Source organism: Monomorium pharaonis, chromosome 2 (genome assembly GCF_013373865.1).
Source record: "Monomorium pharaonis isolate MP-MQ-018 chromosome 2, ASM1337386v2, whole genome shotgun sequence".
NCBI lineage: Eukaryota > Metazoa > Arthropoda > Insecta > Hymenoptera > Formicidae > Monomorium > Monomorium pharaonis.
In genome coordinates, this window is record NC_050468.1 from 9140443 (window position 1) to 9162615 (window position 22173).

The window sequence follows — 22173 nt, forward strand, 5'->3', positions numbered from 1 at the left end:
ACAAACATTACAAATAAATATTTTAATACAAATAAATATTTTATTACAAAAACTTGGCGCCGCTAAACCGAATAATTTACCAGCTCCTTTATTTTATCTCTTGTGCATGCATTTCAGTGTGTATTATGTGTATGTTTACTATATTGCCAGTTTGAACGTGTGTTTTAGTATATGACTTAGTTTATAAAAAAGCGATTTTTAATGTCTCAGTCTTTAATCTAGTAGTTATCTTTATGGTGATAGCGCTTTTCTGGATGCTTTATTGGGTATGTGCCAGGTTAGTACAAGGTACCGAACGCGATTGAAGCGATCAGATCAGTTGTACACTTATAATAAATATTTTGAGCATCCAACACTTTTACAGTTTCTTGATTATTTAGTTGATCGTTTATATATTTCATCATTGGCTCTGTAATCTCTATCATCAATGGAAACATATTTTTCAACTTGCTCTTCGTTAAAGTAGGGTTGATCTTAGACCGCACATATTTCCAGGTCGGATTCTTTATGCCAAACAAATTTTTCATGCCCATACTGTCCTTCTGATGGAAGCCAGCAAAGTAGCGATCGGTGAAAGTATCGAAGTCTTTGATCATGATTTGTTTAATTATTTCTGGATCCCGTAATAGTAGACACGGCTTATGAAAGATGTAAAAACCAATAAATGGCGCTTCCGGAGGAGCCATCTTGTGTAAGTCGCCGATGTGCCATGACGGTGGGGAACGGAATAACACGGCATTTTTGAGGTTGCCAAAAAACAGATTGGGGGTGAGAAATTCAATGCCGCGTCTCTTCCTATAAGTTAACTTAAATCTGAGTGATCAATATTGAAATTTTATAAATATAATACATATTTAACATATAATTTGTAATAAATATTTTGAACGTCTAACACTGTTTCCTGATTAACTAATATTTGTAATAAATATCTTGAACATCTAACATTGTTTCCTGATTAACCAGTTGATCTTCCAGATATTTCATCATAAATAAAATTATTAAAAAATAGTACAAAGATTCAGATATGGTCAAATAAGACTAATCTTTAATTAGTTACTTTAAATAAAAAAAAGTATTTGCATCCGTAAATTCGTTTGGATGATAAAAAGAGTCTATTTTAGTACCGAGCGCTATTGAAGCGATCAGATCAGTTGTACACTTATAATAAATATTTTGAGCATCCAACACTTTTACAGTTTCTTGATTATTTAGTTGATCGTTTATATATTTCATCATTGGCTCTGTAATCTCTATCATCAATGGAAACATATTTTTCAACTTGCTCTTCGTTAAAGTAGGGTTGATCTTAGACCGCACATATTTCCAGGTCGGATTCTTTATGCCAAACAAATTTTTCATGCCCATACTGTCCTTCTGATGGAAGCCAGCAAAGTAGCGATCGGTGAAAGTATCGAAGTCTTTGATCATGATTTGTTTAATTATTTCTGGATCCCGTAATAGTAGACACGGCTTATGAAAGATGTAAAAACCAATAAATGGCGCTTCCGGAGGAGCCATCTTGTGTAAGTCGCCGATGTGCCATGACGGTGGGGAACGGAATAACACGGCATTTTTGAGGTTGCCAAAAAACAGATTGGGGGTGAGAAATTCAATGCCGCGTCTCTTCCTATAAGTTAACTTAAATCTGAGTGATCAATATTGAAATTTTATAAATATAATACATATTTAACATATAATTTGTAATAAATATTTTGAACGTCTAACACTGTTTCCTGATTAACTAATATTTGTAATAAATATCTTGAACATCTAACATTGTTTCCTGATTAACCAGTTGATCTTCCAGATATTTCATCATAAATAAAATTATTAAAAAATAGTACAAAGATTCAGATATGGTCAAATAAGACTAATCTTTAATTAGTTACTTTAAATAAAAAAAAGTATTTGCATCCGTAAATTCGTTTGGATGATAAAAAGAGTCTATTTTAGTACCGAGCGCTATTGAAGCGATCAGATCAGTTGTACACTTATAATAAATATTTTGAGCATCCAACACTTTTACAGTTTCTTGATTATTTAGTTGATCGTTTATATATTTCATCATTGGCTCTGTAATCTCTATCATCAATGGAAACATATTTTTCAACTTGCTCTTCGTTAAAGTAGGGTTGATCTTAGACCGCACATATTTCCAGGTCGGATTCTTTATGCCAAACAAATTTTTCATGCCCATACTGTCCTTCTGATGGAAGCCAGCAAAGTAGCGATCGGTGAAAGTATCGAAGTCTTTGATCATGATTTGTTTAATTATTTCTGGATCCCGTAATAGTAGACACGGCTTATGAAAGATGTAAAAACCAATAAATGGCGCTTCCGGAGGAGCCATCTTGTGTAAGTCGCCGATGTGCCATGACGGTGGGGAACGGAATAACACGGCATTTTTGAGGTTGCCAAAAAACAGATTGGGGGTGAGAAATTCAATGCCGCGTCTCTTCCTATAAGTTAACTTAAATCTGAGTGATCAATATTGAAATTTTATAAATATAATACATATTTAACATATAATTTGTAATAAATATTTTGAACGTCTAACACTGTTTCCTGATTAACTAATATTTGTAATAAATATCTTGAACATCTAACATTGTTTCCTGATTAACCAGTTGATCTTCCAGATATTTCATCATAAATAAAATTATTAAAAAATAGTACAAAGATTCAGATATGGTCAAATAAGACTAATCTTTAATTAGTTACTTTAAATAAAAAAAAGTATTTGCATCCGTAAATTCGTTTGGATGATAAAAAGAGTCTATTTTAGTACCGAGCGCTATTGAAGCGATCAGATCAGTTGTACACTTATAATAAATATTTTGAGCATCCAACACTTTTACAGTTTCTTGATTATTTAGTTGATCGTTTATATATTTCATCATTGGCTCTGTAATCTCTATCATCAATGGAAACATATTTTTCAACTTGCTCTTCGTTAAAGTAGGGTTGATCTTAGACCGCACATATTTCCAGGTCGGATTCTTTATGCCAAACAAATTTTTCATGCCCATACTGTCCTTCTGATGGAAGCCAGCAAAGTAGCGATCGGTGAAAGTATCGAAGTCTTTGATCATGATTTGTTTAATTATTTCTGGATCCCGTAATAGTAGACACGGCTTATGAAAGATGTAAAAACCAATAAATGGCGCTTCCGGAGGAGCCATCTTGTGTAAGTCGCCGATGTGCCATGACGGTGGGGAACGGAATAACACGGCATTTTTGAGGTTGCCAAAAAACAGATTGGGGGTGAGAAATTCAATGCCGCGTCTCTTCCTATAAGTTAACTTAAATCTGAGTGATCAATATTGAAATTTTATAAATATAATACATATTTAACATATAATTTGTAATAAATATTTTGAACGTCTAACACTGTTTCCTGATTAACTAATATTTGTAATAAATATCTTGAACATCTAACATTGTTTCCTGATTAACCAGTTGATCTTCCAGATATTTCATCATAAATAAAATTATTAAAAAATAGTACAAAGATTCAGATATGGTCAAATAAGACTAATCTTTAATTAGTTACTTTAAATAAAAAAAAGTATTTGCATCCGTAAATTCGTTTGGATGATAAAAAGAGTCTATTTTAGTACCGAGCGCTATTGAAGCGATCAGATCAGTTGTACACTTATAATAAATATTTTGAGCATCCAACACTTTTACAGTTTCTTGATTATTTAGTTGATCGTTTATATATTTCATCATTGGCTCTGTAATCTCTATCATCAATGGAAACATATTTTTCAACTTGCTCTTCGTTAAAGTAGGGTTGATCTTAGACCGCACATATTTCCAGGTCGGATTCTTTATGCCAAACAAATTTTTCATGCCCATACTGTCCTTCTGATGGAAGCCAGCAAAGTAGCGATCGGTGAAAGTATCGAAGTCTTTGATCATGATTTGTTTAATTATCTCTGGATCCCGTAATAGTAGACACGACTTATGAAAGATGTAAAAACCAATAAATGGCGCGTCCGGAGGAGCCATCTTGTGTAAGTCGCCGATGTGCCATGATGATGGGGAACGGAATAACACGGCATTTTTGAGGTTGCCAAAAAACAGATTGGAGGTGAGAAATTCAACGCCGCGTCTCTTCCAATAACTTATCTTAAATCTGAGTGATCAATATTAAAATTTTATAAATGTAATACATAATTAACATATAATTACAGGGATTTAATAATGGCGTTTCCGACCGGTGCTGCGACCGACGCCGTCTCAGGTCCTTTTCCTCTAAAACTGGCCAATCACAGTTATTTCTTTCTTCAGAAAGATGGCTGTGATTATGACGTCATTAATCGCTCCCGGAGCGATTAACCCAGGCCGGTTAAAGACGTTACAAGTCCCAAGACGATTTTATTCGACTTCGAGATTCAAATATTATCGAAAGTAATATTGATATAATACAAGTAAAATAAAAATATTGTAGAGTAACATTGAAAGTAGATATTTACAAGTAATAAAAATTCAACAAAAATTGTAAATTAATTTAACATTTTAAGTTAATATTAATATTGTATTACACAAAAAAAATCTTGCAGTAATATTACTATAATTTATAGTCATTTTTGGAACTTTGGAACCAATCATATTTTTATACTTATTTGACAATAAATTACAGTTTGTTTAAATTATATTAACGTTCTTATAATTTTATAATCATAATATTGGTCTATACAACTATTCGTCATAATTTATCAAAATAAAATGGCGCTATCACCATAAAGATAACTATTAGATTAAAGAGTGAGACATTAAAAATCGCTTCCTTATAAACTAAATCACTAAAAACACACACACATAGACACACATTGACAATATAGTAAACACACACACACATAACACACACACTGAAATGCATGCACAAGAAAAAAGTAAGGGAGCTGGTAAATTATTCGGTTTAGCGGCGCCAAGTTTTTGTAATAAAATATTTGTATTAAAATATTTATTTGTACTATTTGTAATTTATTTGTATTAAAACTTATTTGCCAGCTCAATATCATCTCCTTTATTTCTTGCCAATATCCTTCCTGACAATTGTTTTTTGCAGGAGCACAGCAGCCAATAATTTAATACAAAACTAATATTTATAGTTTAATCTTATATTTAAAAATCTTCTTAAGTTTATCGTTAAAATACTTCGTAATTAACGAAATGGTATCTAAAGACAAACTTAAAACAATCAAAACCATATCAGACTAGAGATTGAGATTGAGACTGAATTAGAATTTGACCAACTAATTGGTTACATTTCAATTCAATCTCACACCATTTAAGTCGCAAATCCATGTGGTGCAGTAAATGCTTTACACACACACACACACACACACACACGGGGATGCAAGGGAAGCCCCCCTCCCGAACCCCCCGGCCAAATCGCTAACCCATATACACATTGCAAACGCAGCCATAATGTTTGAATATTTAATATGCGTTTGATTGAACGGTGTGCAATTGAACGGTGTGCAACTTAACAGTGTGCGACTGAACGGTGTGCGACTGAACGGTGTGCAACTGAACAATGTGCAAATAAACGGTGTGCATCTTTCCGTGTGCAAATGATCAGTGCGCATCTTTCCGTGTGCAAATGATCGGTGCGCATCTTTCCGTGTGTAAATGATCGGTGCGCATTTTTTTGTGTGCAAATGAGTGGTGGGCAAGTAAACGGTGTGCAAGTAAGCGGTGTACATACACGTAAACGTGTCCAAGTAAACGGTGGGCATTTTTTCGTGTGCAAATATCCGGTGGACAAATTTTACATGTGCATATAACTGGTGTACATTTTTAACAAAATTTCTTTTGTGTCCAAATGCACAGTGTGCAAATGCACCGTGTGCAAATGCATCGTGGTCATTTAAACCGTACGCAAGATATCGTGTCCAAATGCACCGTGTGTATGTGCACCGCTCCCGTTCCATCCAACTATTCCAACCAGTTATTCTTCCTGGGTTTGCATGTTTTCCATAAAACCATAAAAAATCAATGGAAGTTATTTCAAAGTTTTGCGAAATTTGATTATCAATATTTAAATTTTTTATTACAATATTATTGAGGCCTGAAAAATTACCTTTCTCAAATTGCTTAAGATCTATAAAACCAAATTGACTAATTGTATATGCAGATGGAATATTTTTTAATTTTTCTAACTTTTTCATTGCATGTGACTTATGAAGAAGGTGTAACACACATTATACTGCCCATAGCATGAAAAGTATTTCGACCATCGATGGTATTTGTATTATGATCAGCATTGTCAAAAACAAATTGGAGATAAGAATCGTTAAGATTATTGCTGGGGTTTTTGTACAATTGATGTCTAAAAAAGCAAAGTTTCACTGTATGACAAGCAAAGTCCAATATAAGCTAATAAATCAATAAAGTTTCTTGATGCATATTTGCTGTGTAACATGGAAGATAAGCCTAACAAAATTGGCGATATAAATGACCGCGGTCTTACTGAAGAAATTATGCAATGAGAATATGTAGAGACCCTGTTATTCCATTTACAATCATCAAACTTTAATTTTTTTAATGAGGATATCAAGAAATAATTTTAAATTAGGCGGAACATCGGAATTAACGTCTTTTAAAAAACAATTTGGAGCAGGATAATTTTCAGTATCATAATAATGCCCTCGAATATCTTGAAGAATTATGTATGCCGCGGTTTCGACTATTCTCTGACGTTCTTCTTCTTCATTTTGTAATCGTTTTGATACCAGTCATTTGAAAGAATATTATCTCTGACTTCAAGAAAAGAAATTATATAATCATTCTTCACAGAAACAATAATAATGTCATTGCCGAAATGTTCGCGCAATTTATTACAGATAAATCGAAGATCAAGTTTTTCTTCTGTCTTATGTCGTTCAAAAATATATCTTAATGAAAATTAACATTCGTCGGCATTTTCCAATAAATAATTAATTATAAATTGTATAGTAGTAGACATTATATCAGTAATAGAATGTCCTGGAATATTAGTCAGTCAATAATTATAAAATCGCATCATACACCGATCATGGTAACGCGCACGCTGTTCTTTTAAGTCTGATACATTGTTTAATCGAGAATATATAATCGTTTTATACCATTCATTGTTATCAGATCGTTTTGTAATTGTCTCTAAAATTCTAATGCCAGTATCATTATTTGTCACAAGTCAAACTACAGAACGTTTATTCTTTGATACATTATCTATGTAATCGTCTGATGCATCATCGCCACAAAAGAAACAAAAATTACTAAAATTAAAATTTCGTGCTTTACTACTTGCTCGTTTGTTGCGTGAGGTGAATGCTGAAGCTTTCTTCAATGTTGCTTTAATGTTAGTTTCTCGGAGATATAAAGTGTGGCAATTGGGATGGATGTCAAGCGATGTACATTTTTTTAGCTGCACATGCTTTTGGCCCTTCCTCTTGATGCTGGCTTTGATGAGAGATAATATAGCTCGCTCTTTAACTGTTCGCTTGTCTTTTGGCAATAAAATTTTGTCGCAAAGGAGGCATACTTCATCCTTACTTGCCATTTTTTTAAATGGATTTATAATGCACTTAAAAATAAAAAAATTACTTTTATTATAAAGATTATTTAAAAACTTATAATTTATATAATTCTGATAAATTATTTAATACGGAAAACAAGAAAAATTATCAATGTATAATCGATTCTAAACATTATAACAAAAACTATTCAAGAAAAAAAGTATTCTTACAAATATAATATTGCTTAAGCGTATGTTATTTTGCAAAAATATTTATTATATTTTAAACATTAGTACTTACGAAAATTTATAGTAGATAAAAATAAAGTAAAGATTGCAATTCTGCAGCATATAATATAACACATGTTGGCTTGAAACGTGCTCGATCGTGCACTACTAACTGTTGGCATGACAATAGCTCAACTGAATAACGGATTTTTGGAAAAGGTCTATAACCTTATAAGGGCCTTATACGCATGCGCATTCGTCGAAACTCGATTTAGGCAAGACCAACCTACAAACATTGAACTGTTTTTTTGTCCTTTTCTAAGTTCTATAGAAGAAACTATCGATGAGCGAGAAAATTGTTATTCATTCAGACAATAAACCAAAAATTATTCAGTTCGAATACAAAAAATAATGTTCGCTTTCCCGCACCTACATTGCTCATGTATAATCATATGTATTCTTAAATCTTGAAATATAAATATATAAAATTATATATAAGCAATTTTTTTCATTATTCCCATAATTAATTTCTTTTGCATGAAAGAAATCATGCAAAAAATATCTTTTTAATTTATTCTTCGTCTTTTCTGTATAACTATTATTATTTTATACCAAACAAATTAAAAAAAAATTAGTATAAAAAAAGACGCAATGACCCGTCAATGTTATACAATATGAAGATTATTTGTACGAATAAAATAATAAAAAAATAATAACTTATAAAAAACTTTACAAAGTTAAAAAAGATATGTCAAGTATATAAACGCATTCAAAAATAATTCTATTCAAAAATTATTTGAAAAATAAGAATATAAATGATAACATATAATAAAGCAGAAATTGACAGATAGTAAAGCAATATCCGAGTCACATTAATTGCATTCTTGTATATACATTTATCAATATCAATAATATAGAGCCTTGGAAATTCAGAAAAAATACGAGTCGGGCACACCAAGTTTTTGCTTCACTATCCCGTTGGTTGATTTTAATCATTTAATTATCAAGCCCGTTTGTAAATAGATATTTAATAAATTTCTTTAGGTCTTTTAAAATATACTTGGCTAATTGTATTGATCTCAAATTTATTTTGGAAAGCATGCGTTTATGTACTTGGCGTATCTTTTTTACCTTTTTAAGATTTTTTGATGGAATTAAAATATAGTACAAAAATTCAGATATAATCAAATAAGACTAATCTTTAATTAGTTACTTTAAAATAAGTACCTGCATCTGTAAATTCGTTCGGATGATAAAAAGAATCTATCTTGGTACCAAGTGCAATTGAAGCAATCTATTTGTCTGATTGTCCAGCATGACGTATTAGTTTTCTCTCACTTTTATTGTAGTTGACTGACTCAACGAACAGTTTGGCTTTATATTATAAAGCCGCGCACAGTAGTGGGGGCATAGGAGGCGTCCCTTCTAGAACCGGCTCGAAAAGGGCAAATAGACTTAAGCACTGCTTTCTAACGATAGCTAGTTTTCACGCATAGGATGAAATTACGATATTTAAGCCGCGTGAGGATTTACATCGCAGAAGTCAGAAAAAAATAGGAGTAAAGGTAATTTGATTGCAGTCACTTTGTTATATGCTTTCATGTTATATTAGTATTGTATTATAATGTCTGTTGTTTTTAATATTATATTTTAAATTAAAATTTGAAATGTAAATATATAGTTGGCTTTTTTTCTAAAAATATAATAAATAAATGAACAATATAAAAAACAGCTAACAAGAGCCGAATCAGGTTGGTTTTGCTTACAATAGGTATCTTTTTAATAATTAATAATTAATATTACAATTAGTAACACAAACGTTTCGGCCATTGGTTTTGGCCATCTTCAGTGTGAAATTATTGATGTGTAGTTACAACGTCGTTGGTTAGTGCGTTGAATACAAATACCCGGTAAAGATATGTATGTTCATTATCTTTTTAGATTAAATTTCGTGTTCATATCGTCAAGCTCTACTATGATAACAGTAGTTGTGACACGTTTATGGAATTCTTATGTTTGAAACAGATAAAGTTATCTGTTCCAAAAAAAAATAAAAAAATGAGCGAGAAAAGAGAGAAAAAGAGAGAAATCCGAAAAAAGATTGCTCAATAAGCAAGTTATTATATGTATATATAATACATTATTATGATAAGATTTTATAACATTTTATATTTAAAAAAAAATGTATTTCTTAATTTTTTATATGACATAAAAATTTACTAAAAAAATATTTTAGTAAAATATTAAAAGTTATATATGTTTTACTATAATTGTAATGTTTAAGAATATTACATTATCTGCTCTTAAGAGGATGCTAAACTGCCTATCAAATTTGATCGAGGTCGATAATGTATAGTCATTCGTTTATCCTTGTTCATAAAAATATTTGCATCAAAATACAAATTATGTAGCATATATGTACAAATAAATGGCATCTCTTACTTCAGAATAGATTGAGGAATAAGACTATATTCGCCAAATTACGATTAAAAGCCGTAAAAAAGTTTTTTGTGCGATCAAATTTTCAGAAATCTATAGTGAAAGCGCTTAGATGAATAAAATTTGATCCCACAAATAACTTTTTTTATGGCTTCTAATCGTAATTTGACGAATATAGTCTTATTCCTTAGTCTATTCTGAACTAAGGGATACCGTTCATTTATAAGTATAAGCTACATAATTTGTATTTTGAAACAAATATTTTTATGAACAAAGATAAATGAATGACTCTATGTTATCGACCTCGATCAAGTTTGACGGGCAGTTCAGCATCCTCTTAAAAAAGAAATTAAATATTTCAAAATAATTTAATAGTCGTATTTATCAAAGTCATCGGTTCTCTACGATGCTAATATTGGTTTTCTTACTGTACACATTAAATATTTCGAAATAATTTAATAGTCGTATCTATCAAAGTCATCGGTTCTCTACGATGCTAAAATTGGTTTTCTTACTGCACACATTTTAATTAAAAATATGTGATTTGTACTTATCTTGAATATACATGTAAGCTTAATAAGAGATAAAGATTATCTTTTATGCAGGGTGTCCCATATCTGGTATGAAAGTATCTTCATGGGAAGATAAACGGGATCAAAGTAGACATAAAGGTCCACCATAGTTGTTGGTTATTTCCAATAATAGCCGAAGTATTAATTTTTCAAATTACGCGAATGAGAGCGCGCTCTGCGCCACGAGGGAAGGACTCGAGCCGCTCGAACCATATAGTCTAGTAGAATTAGACTTTTTGGGGGAAAAAATTGGTGACTCAGGTTTGACTATGCGTAAAGCACAATTAATATGCGTAGATTAAGATAGGTACAATTGTCACTCGCAAAAAGCTGCGGGTTATTGCAAAATTACGGGTTGAAGAGAGAAAAAAGCAATTTTTTGCTTGTGCCTTGTAAACTAAAAATGGAATCCAAGAAAGTTTAAAATAAAAGTTATAGATATTAAGTAGACTGTTATGTCCGGCAGACTCCACAATTTCCCTTCGTCAGAAAAACAAATAAGATTACAAAAGAAATTCCGTTTCAAAGGTCTCCGATAATTCTTTATGCGTCTAAGATTAGTCTGTTAGAAACGTGACAACAAACATGGATGGACGAAACGACCAAGTTGATAATTTCAACTCCTTTTGAATATCGAATCAACAAACAATAAATTCTGAAGATACAAATACAAAAACAAACTCGGGTTCGAAGTAAGATTTCACGTTTCCTCACAAAAAAAATTAGCAATAAAGAATCTAAACATTAGCAAAAAATAAATAACCGTTTTCTCCATCCGCAAACCATACCGTAGCACGTCTAGCACGATAAAGAATTATTTATCTTTTAAACCCAAAGGAAGATAACTTACGCGATAAGTCGGATTCCTTCGATAAAATTAAAGGAATGTGGAAGAAAACAGGGAAACTTTTAACTCAACGTATGATTAGTCAAAAAGGAAAAACTATTTTTTCAATAAGAAAACTTAGAATTCACCCACCACATAATCCTGAAAAAGAGTCCTACCAATTAGAATATTTGAACCACCTACATTTGGATTCTCTCTCTATACACGGTATAAAAAACATTTTGTATTTGTGTTAAAATTTATCCTTGTAAAAAGTTTTGTGTTAAATTTATAACATAGTTGTGTTAATTTAACATATTGCTGTTGTGTTAATTCAAGTAAAGTGTTAAATTATTAAAATAACTGAAAAAAAGTGTAAAAATAACACAATGTGCACGTACTTTTAATTTTATATAATAAATATGTTCCTTATTATCAGTAACAGCATTTATCTGTTAAAATTGATTTAAAAAAATGTTAAGTTTACTCTACAGGCACTGCCAGTTAGTGTGCGGCGCCGCCGATAGACGAGCAAGCGACTTAACTCTCTCGGGAATAAAATGCAAACGACGCGCTACATAAAGACCACTTGCAGCGCGATTAAGGCAAAAATAGTTCACTCCAAAAAATTTAGAGAGCACATATAAAGATTTTGTCTTGAAACAATCTATATGCAATTGTAAAAAATTTTTTTTAGCATTTCTAAAATAATTATTATTGAACATATATGATATGTTAAATTAACATATATAACGTGTTAAAATAATATTATATAATGTTAAAATAACATATAATATGTTATTGTAACACGGTTGTACATTATTATAATGTTAAAGTAACATGTTACATGTGTTACTTTGATATAATTTTCTCATTAAATTGTTACATAAAAATTATGTCAAATTATAAAATTTACATTTATTTTTATGTTAAATATAACATAATATTTATGTTACTATTTAACATATGTTTAATATGTTAAATTAACACAAAAATTTGAGTGAATGATTTAAGACATGTAAGATGTGTTAAATTTAACACAAAATTTTTTACTGTGTAAGACTCTGTATATATAAAACCAAATCTTAAAGAAGAGTTTTAGTTTTCACCCCAGTTAGTTAGTTGCCAAACAGTTACCCAGTTCAATGCATTTTACCTCATTTTGATAGCGTTAATATTTTAAAAGTTATTTAATTGTTAATTAGGCTTACTTTTTACACGTTTATTTGAGGCACTTAATTGCATTGCACATTTCGTAATACCGATATATGATACTGCAACTTTTTAACAAGAAAAAAAAAACTTTGGTTCGGGTTTGTGCCTAATCTCAAAAATGAAGAAATTAAATTTTAGTGGAGCGCGTTTTGGATAAACAATTACACTTTGGAAAAATATTACTCGAAAAGTTATTAATATTTTTTGATGAGATTTGGTACACTTTTTTTATCGTAATAAAAGCTATGTTTTCCTGTAATTTCAAATGTTTGAGTTAATTTTAAAGAAAGTTATAAACAATTTAAGAAACGGCAATTTTTCATGGTTTTTTTTCTACTTTACAACCAAACTAATCGACCGATCTTAATGAATCAAATTTATTATTGTAGGTCTACTTAACATCTACAACTTTTATTTGAAACTTTTTTTGATTCCGTTTTTAGTTTACAAGGCGCAAGCAAAAAACTGCTTTTTCCTCACTTCAAACCGTAATTTTGCAATAACCCCCAGCTTTTTGCGAGTGACAAACGTACATATCTTAATCTACACATATTAATTGTGCTTTACGCACAGTCAAACCTGAGTTATCAATTTTTTTACAAAACGACCCTTTTTGAAGCTAATTCTACTAGACTATATCGTTTTTGTCGTTCAACATACTAACCCTTTCAAGAAATCCTTGCTTTTGATTGTGATACGTATCGGTGAGATTGGCGAGCGAGCGAACGGACCGAACGCGTAGCATCCTGTTCGTGGCAGTGGCGCGAAGCCAAAGAGAGGAGCTCGTTATACCGGTCTCCGCCAACGGTGTCTCCGGTGGTCCAATTAGTTGACACAATCCGACCCGCGCGCGACAAGGACTTCATAACTTTTTTGGCCCGCGAGCATCTCGCGCGCCTTATGCCGATTTTATGTAAAATCGTCAAGTGTGCCCGCCGAACGTTCGTCGTCGCGTAAATTTCAAAGAAATCTCGATGGTGTGATCGACCACGTTCCATTCGGCCCACGTACATATATTTCTCCGTCGCTGCTGTTGTCGATTCTGAACTTGCGGATGCGATCGAACGAAGGGTAGCGCGTCTTTCGGCGAGATACGCATCGCTGGACCACGGCGAAATCATGTCCAATTCTGTACCGGTTCTGTAGACGTCGAATCAAGTTCGTTCGATCGGAATAACATTTTTGGAAGAAATCGACGGAGATACGTAAAGTTTCAAACAGCTATCTATTCAGTCAAGCATTTTACCTAACGATGTAAAAACAACATCTAAACTTAAAAAAAAAATATATATATATATATATTTGAAAATAGGATAATAAGTATTAAAATAAACAAAAATGAATTCCAAAACGTAAGACAGCAAAAATGACATAAAAATAAAGAAATATCTGGTTGTTTCTACACTGAAAAAAAAGCAATTGGTACAACAAATTTTTTTGTTGCGGGCTGCCAACAAAAGATATACTCAATACATCAATACATGATAATGCAATATAAATAATACATAGTTCAATCAACATAGTTTAATCAACATGTACTTGCACTAACAGCAAATATTATTATATTAAGTATATCTTTTGTTGCCAACCCGCAACAAAACGTTTTGTTGAATCAATGACTTTTTTTTCAATGTATTTAATTTTACGTACATTGCTAAAAGAAATTATAAATAGATCAGTTTGCGAATCTAAATTGCCTTTTTCTCTATCCAATAATTATATGATGTAAAGTTGAACTTTCATACCAAGTTCGCGACCATGTCAGTATTTTCCTTTTCATTTAATACGATGCAGGAACAGCAGTTGTACGCAATGTGCGATCGTTACCGTCGCGATACGAATCAGCGCGCGTGGCTTCCTCGTTGCGATAAAGTCAACGATAAACCAGTTATGCCTGCTCGAGTTGGCACCAGACGGTGGACTAATTAATAAAAATACGACCCATGATGTTTTGCAAAATTTTTGTCAGACTTTCCAAAGCAAACGGTATTGCCGACAATATATTTATGATGTTATCGGGACGTACCGTCGCGCCGCGCGGAAAACGCATCGACGTACAGGAGAAACCATTAAAAAAACCTTTCACACGTATATACGTGCATAATACACATCGGGCAGTGCCATTGGTAAATATTGAAACTCGTTACGATAAATATTTATCTGAAGCATGATGGAGTGCATCCTGCTTCGAGCGTACGGAGTGCGCACTTTCTTTTTACTGTACAACGAAAATCATTCGTTCATTAAAAAATCCCTACATCAACATTGACGATTACATTAACCAAGTGCATGTCGAATTTCGGTCGCACGAAACGATCGAGGATAAACAAGTTCGTCTGATCGACGTTAACAAATGCTCTCACTAATTATTTAATTAACGCGCGCTTATTTCTCCCGCTTCGAGTTACGAAACAACTGTTATTCCGTTTTCGGGCGAAATTCTCAGCCTTTTCAAAGAACTGCAAGAGAGCAATCGAGTGAAATCGTTGACTTCGTCAGGTGAAGTCCGAATCGCGTGCAAGACACCGCACATCCTGTTTAACCACGTGACGGCTCTTCAATCTGCCAGGAGCAATCTTCTTCGTGAAGTCGAAGGTCGTCCTCGATACGAAGCGCAGCAACAAAGAGAGGCTCAAATTACGATCTGAGAGCAACCCTTTACCGATTTTAGACGACGGATACTGCCTGTAAAGTCGACTGACAGCTACAATTTGTTCTCTTCAAGGGACTGCAGAAATTTACGTACAAATGGTTAATTCTCCCAAACGCCAAATTGCGGTTTCTCCCAAAATCGTTTGAATGAGCTACGGTAAAGAAACTAGGCAAGGAACAAAATAAAACAAAATAAAAGTATGAAAAGATAACACAAATACCAGACATTAATTTGCGAGCAATTTCCAAAATTTTATCAGGCACAATTTATCTGCTTCAATTTGAATAACAATGTTTCAAACAAAATTAAACGGATATTAATCTGTACTGGAGAAAAATTTTTTATCGCGTGAGATATGCACGTCATGCATCGGACGTCTAATGAAATTACGTTACATAAGAAATAATCAGTCCGCGGAAATTGTTGAGTATCTCTAAACGGATCTTGCTACCGTTATCGAGCGCATCCTGCTTAACGATTATTTTTCTCTTGCTTGAAAGCAATCCGAAGTCAAAGAGCATTATCGACGCGATATGGATCTCTGAGCTTCCTTGCGTTAGCGATGTTCAGATGAATCTCGTTATACTAGTTTCAGACAACGATCATGACTATTCAGGCGGGTAATACAAGTGCCAATCATTTTTCTATCTCGAAAAATTTGCGTTCCATCGCGCACTTATACCGAACGACATAAAAAAATATCGCGAGAAAGTGCGTATTTGTGTTAAGAAATATATCGCGAACGAAATTTAACGCGATCTTTTCTTAAGATTAAAATAAATTGAGTTTTTTATTACATTTAAATATGTCGTGTAATAAAATATTTTTTATTTAATTTTAATTAAAGCGCTCGTATTTAAATAAAAAAAGTAAATAATTTCTTATAAATTTACATACAAATTCTAATATGTCCAATATAATTATATCAATAATTAATTATTAATATCATTAATATTATTAAATAATTACTTAGTATTCAATTACAGTAAATTTAAATAATCTCTACAGTGTGTGTTTGTGTGTAAGTTACCCGATCTGTTTAAGATTTTTTTTAATCGTTCCATTTTATTGGCCGACCAGCAGAACCTACTTGTACAACTGGGTCGTCTTCGATTTCGCTACCACGGGTAGCAAGCCATGTGTTCATCGAGCAATCTGAATCGCATTGGCGACGATCTTGACTTCACGAAGAAAGGACACGCTTCTCTGAAAGGAAGAAGACTTCTTACATACCCAAACAGGATGTACTTCATCACGCAAGAATGACTCAGGTTCAGGTTCTTCGCAGCTGGGCCTGCAGTTTCTTCAATTTCTTCTTCATCACGCTGCATAATTTGCATAATTTGCATGTAATAAATGACTCTTACGAGACGTTTATCATAGCGCTACTGTTCGTTCTTAAGATCACCATTGTTCGCATTCGAAGAAATGGAGCATAATATCCATGCCCCCGAAAAAGAGATCAAAACGTCTCTGACAACAGTATCCTCGGAAAGCGCAATCTCTCGATATGAAAGCCGCGCCGATAAATTATGCACGTAAAGAAACTTGAAGAACGGTAATAAAACTTGAACGATAATAAATCACCGCGAGCAGAGGCAGTTTGAAATAAAACAGTCCCGCCTGTTTGTCCGTAACGTCCGCCGCTTTTTTTTTCGCGAAGTCAAAGATCCTTTCGAATGCGACATAAATCAGCTAACAGACCCGCGTCTTCCGCTCTGGCGGCGAAATCGAAGTTCCACTCGTTACACCGGTCCTCGGTTTGTTGACCACTCGCGCGCCATGAAGCGTTATATATCAGCGTGACGAACACTGTACGCGATAGGTGCCACAAGTAATTTCACTTCCAACGATACACAATGTTAAAAAAAAAAAAAAAAAAACTCGCATTACTTAATTCGATTTCAAACGTCGTCTCGTTCTTTAAGAAGCGAATAGTTGTTTTGGTCTAATTAAAGTGATTCTAAACATCGATTATAGGTTTGACGAATCTCAAACGGTTTAATTTGATGGTACCGGCTCTGCTGTCATTAGATCCCTAACTTAAACACCAAATGATCTAATCGCGCTACCGTGACCATTTGAAAAACACGCGAAAGGCGATCGCGTATATAGTTACTATCGTTAAGCCATCTGCGCGCGTTCAAGCCACCGCCGAGTCTCAAATCCGCTTAACCCTCTCATCGCACATGACCCAAATGACTTGCGAGCACGAACGAAGATTTATCGTCGTCAATTGCACTCGCGTGTCACCAAATTGCCCCATCCGCGAACAATTGTCGGCCGTCGAAATTGCCCGAACGTCCTCGGCGTGTCTCTCTCACGCGCCTGATCGCGCAATTTTCGCTTCCCGACAGCTTCATTGCGGGTTTCGGGTCGTTATTGTCCGTCACGAGGCGCGTCCACCCGACGCGTCTGCATCAGGCCCACCGTTACGAGGCCCAGTTTTCTTTCTGTAAGAAACTTTCTACGCGGGGTAGACCTTGCCATCGTATGAGGGCTGTCCTGGGATCGAAGGCCGTCAGAGCGTGAGGCGTGTTTCCCGCACACGACCAACACGTTCCACGCACGCTTAGAGTGGTTAGCTTAGGATTAGAGAATGAGAATGGAGGATGTCAAGTTTCAACGAGAGGAAAAACTACTATATTTTACAAATGTATTCAATTATTTTATCCACAGTCATTAAAGAGCCGTTGTAAAACAACTGCTGTAAAACAATTTGCTTAATTAGGTCGATAATAACGACAATTCTTTAACATGCCGGTATTTGTAAGATTTAAGAATCGCGAAACAAGATTCAATAGTCAATTAAGCTAAAAAAATTAATCTATTATTGAAGGATAATTCTCCCTTAAAAAAAGAATCTATCTTTATGAAGAAAACTATATAAACGATACCATAAATATAAAAATTCAAAACTTATGTTAATTAATGTTATTAATTGTTATTCAATATTATTTTAAAATAATAATATAGAAAATCGGTCATTGCTCCGTATAATATGAGATATTTTTATATAGTAAACTAATTAAAATAATTTAATTTGTGAAAAAGTAAGCTTTGCATCTAAATCATTATCTATATTATTATCTTTAACAGTTGAGTACAAAGTATCCTAGGAAAATACTGTAAAAAAAACATCTACGTATGTGTCTAATAGATCTTGACTCATCAAAGTACCATTAAAATATTTCAATCGAGGTCCTAATTTCTCTTCGTTCATCGGACCGTCTTCATCGAAGCGTGATTACGTCGCGAAGGGTTGCTTGTCAGGGATCTGCGATAGAAATTGGTGTACAGCGTACTGAAGTACGGCGGGGATGAAGGGGGCAGGGAGTTGATGTGCGGGAGAGAAATGGAAAGAAAAGGAGGACGAAGAAAGAGGGTTGGCGGTCGCCTCGAGAGAGCCAGCGCACGAGGACAGGTGGCGACGAAGAACCAGGGAACCTCGGAACCACCGAGTTCTCACGCGCGAAACCTCCAGCTGCCACCGAGCCAAGGAGATATACATATACACGTTGCTTCTGGGGCCTCGGCTCGATAGCAGGCAAGCCGGCGGCGAGAGCACCCTCGAAAAGCGCATCACTCGCTTGGGGAATGTCGGACACGAGGGGCCCGACAGATGCGTGCGGTTGGTCAGGAATCTAAATATTACGACCGTGTTCGCTGAGGGGGCCGCGGACGGGCCCACTTCAGGCCATCCCTCGTCACCCCTTGCGTTCGCGTGAATGGTGGTGCGCGGGTGGTGCCGGCTGCCCCGTTATAGTGAAATCTTCCGTCCTGTCAACGAAAGGGACGAAAGACACGTTGGAGTACCAAAGCGGAGCGCCGCGGGCGGTACTTGAATACGTAACGTAAATGACAAATAGGCTCGTTTTGCGTAAATACTACTTTACATGCATCATGTAAACCTTGGAAATAGCTTATTTTGACGTAAGAAATAACATGACGCAATAAGCCATCAAGACTCTTGGATGAGGTTAAAAAAAAAAAACACTAATGCTATTCAAAATTTAACATTTTTCTATGAATGTAAAAAAATAACGATAAACTAATAAAATTTTATTTTACACTATTGAACACAGATTATTTGTATTATACATTGAACAAGAGATATTACTGTTAATTACGTAACCAATAAGATAAGCCGACGTTTTACCGAGTGAGTCACTAAAATATTACGGGTCGACGAGGCGTTAATGGTCAATCAGTAGGAGAAGGATGAATTAAATGCAAAAATTATACGTGTATCGGTCGATCTTATAATTTATGCCGTCCGTCGCGGTATAGTAATAGCTGCTACTTACTGGCTATAACGCGACCATCGATTTAGCGGTGCCGCGAGGCGAATGCGGTTAAGCGCATTATTCATGTTTTCTCACGTGACGGTGCCAATCAGAAATCACTGGTCACCCAGTGCGCGTTACGTATATTTACACATGCGTTGCAAGAGGCAGCCCCAGAAGGCACGTTTATTAAATGTTACAAGTGAGAAAACTAGAGAGCATGTTGCAGAATCGGTTTTATCTTTTTTGTTCTGCGGCGAAAAGGGTGACGTAACGATGCAACACGGCGAAATGGTACTACCGAGAAGCGCATTTGCGGATTCGCGATCGTTCCATCTTCAAGGGCCTTAAAATTTCGCGATTCTTTATACAATATATACGCTATACGGTCAAATTCCTAAGAAAAATTTAAAACAAGTAGTCAATGCAATTTGCACTAATTGCAACGATAGAGCAACGCAGCCACCTGTTTCACGCAGGCATGAGTTGCGCGTCGCATTACGACTTCCCGTGCAACAGGTTACGCGTCATTCCAATCACCCTCCCCTACTCTCTCCCATTTTCCCCTCTTCTTCATGTAGATCGCCCTTCGTCAAATCGACGCGTCACCCTCCTCGGTGCATCGACGCGGTCCTTCTAACGACCGTCTTTCTCTCGTCTTTGTCTGGCAAACCGCTTCATTCCCTCACGACTTGCTCCGTTTCCCTCACGTGGCGTTCTTCCTCATCCCACCTCGCGCCATTGCTGTCCCGCTCGCTCCTAACCGATTTCATGTCTCGTCCCTTCCTCCTCCAGCACGAGCGGACCACGTGCTGTTCTCGCGCTCACCTCCATTGAGCATGCGTCCGTACGCTGCTACCGTGCGCAACTCGTGCTGCGCGTGTGTTAAGAACTAAGTCTCGTCGTTTCTCTCCCAGTTTCTCTCTTCGGTTTCTCTTTCTCTCCATTACGACGATCGACGCCTCGCGCTCTCGCTCACCCTCTTGTCACCCTGCTCTCGCTCGTGGCGCACGGTTGCCGCCGTCCTTGTTGCGCCCCTGATCGCTCGTTCTCGCTCGCGTTCCTCGTGCGTTCTTCAGCTCGTGCTGCGCGTGCGCCACGCAGAGCACGCACTCCCCTCTTTTCTTTCTCCAGCGTGCTCTATCCCCCATCTCGCTCTCGGCGCGACTGCCTCTGCGACTTCTATAGCGATCTCCATCTTCGTTCTTTGTCTTCACCTCCTTCCCTTTTTACCACCATTTTTGCATCTCTTTCTGGCTAGCGTTGTTCTTTCTCAGATGTGCATGTGTAATAGAAGGGATCAGTTATCTTTTTCTACTATCTTGAACCTCTTTCTCTTTCGTTCGTCCTATCCCACCCTATCCCACTATCCGCGCAACCGTTCTCCACCCAACCATGGTGTTACTCCCTAGATTATAGGCTGCTCTTTCTTAGAGCGCGTCCTATGCAACTCGTGCTGCGCGTGCACCGCGCGAACAATCTATTTTCTTTTCCTTTCTCTGAGTAACAATCTTTCTTTCTCTACATTACTCCCTTCTGACTTGTATAGTTCCTTTTATCATTCTCTCTCGGTACCTTTCGCTGATGCAGCGTGCGCAGTTCGTGCTGCACGTGTACGCCACGCTCATTTCCTTCATCCTTTACGCCTTCTTTGTTTTGCTTTCCTTCTCATTTTCCATCAGTCCTTGAATCTGTGCTTTCTTTCCACTGGCTGATTTTTTATCCTCACATCGATCACCTCTGTCCATCCTACTCGCTTTAATCGACTATCCTCCTTCTACCCCATGTTCGACCGCAGAGACCGTAGCCTCGATTCTCCCCGTGTTTCGCTTTCGACGATTATGAGTTGACGTGTTCAATAACAACGACCCGTCCTTGTTCCTCTTCCCTTCGTGCCCTTGCTGCTTCATGCGCAGCTCATGCACCGCGTCCTTCTCTTTCTCCCTTCCTTCACACAACGAATTCTTGTTCTCTTCTGTCTTACCTTGACATTCCTCTCACTCTCTTCGACTTAACACGTACCTTATTCTCAATCGTATCGCGTCGCGCGTGTATCAGATTTTAATTTTTCCCCTTTGTTTATTCTCTTCTTTTCATCTCTTCTCGTCACATCACCTTCTTGTCTCTTTTTTACACCAATATATTTTAATTTTCTATTCTCTACATACGCACATTAATATATCAAGGAATAAGAAATAGATCGAGACGTATGCTTTTTACCAAAATGTACATTATGAAACAATAATTCAACTTATTGAAATAGTTTATTCGCAATGCAACTCTGTGCTGCTAGCCTACGTATTAATCGAGCGCTCTTTCCTTTTATCTCGTGCCTCTTTTCAAGACGTTACGACCGATACAAAGTACCTGCAGCCCCTACCCTTCTCATCGACGCACACACGCACGCACGTACTCTGATGCACATATACCTGTGTGAAAAAAAC

General features: G+C 35.5%; 6 protein-coding genes across 9 annotated transcripts in view; all 6 read right to left on the reverse strand.

Annotated features, from left to right (window-relative positions):
• LOC105834028 (tubulin polyglutamylase TTLL4) overlaps positions 1–22173 on the reverse strand; it is a 201703-nt gene that overhangs the window by 97537 nt on the left and 81993 nt on the right. The window lies entirely within an intron of this gene.
• On the reverse strand, positions 29–818 carry LOC114255267 (cytochrome P450 6k1-like; the record flags this gene model as incomplete). The annotated part of the gene is made up of 1 exon (XM_028193550.2): positions 29–818. A coding segment is annotated over one exon (540 nt), but the record flags the coding sequence as incomplete, so codon positions are not given.
• LOC118644444 (cytochrome P450 6k1-like) lies at positions 817–1650 on the reverse strand (the record flags this gene model as incomplete). Its single annotated transcript, XM_036283027.1, has 1 exon — positions 817–1650. A coding segment is annotated over one exon (597 nt), but the record flags the coding sequence as incomplete, so codon positions are not given.
• On the reverse strand, positions 1649–2482 carry LOC118644445 (cytochrome P450 6k1-like; the record flags this gene model as incomplete). The annotated part of the gene is made up of 1 exon (XM_036283028.1): positions 1649–2482. A coding segment is annotated over one exon (597 nt), but the record flags the coding sequence as incomplete, so codon positions are not given.
• Positions 2481–3314, reverse strand: LOC118644446 (cytochrome P450 6k1-like; the record flags this gene model as incomplete). The annotated part of the gene is made up of 1 exon (XM_036283029.1): positions 2481–3314. A coding segment is annotated over one exon (597 nt), but the record flags the coding sequence as incomplete, so codon positions are not given.
• Positions 3313–21477, reverse strand: LOC118644447 (probable cytochrome P450 6g2). The gene is made up of 2 exons (XM_036283030.1): positions 21374–21477; positions 3313–4141 (listed from the first exon to the last, which is right to left on the reverse strand). Exons 1-2 carry the CDS (start codon positions 21475–21477, stop codon positions 3550–3552), a joined length of 696 nt encoding a protein of 231 aa, XP_036138923.1. The 3' UTR covers positions 3313–3549.

Excerpts from the sequence above, each read along its gene's own strand:
- LOC118644447 (XM_036283030.1), bottom strand. The coding sequence starts at position 21,477 with ATGGACAGAGGTGATCGATGTGAGGATAAAAAATCAGCCAGTGGAAAG. Across the intron at positions 4,142-21,373 it reads GAAAGCAAAACAAAGAAGGC|ATTTAAGATAAGTTATTGGA; the intron begins GTAAAGGATGAA and ends TTGATCACTCAG.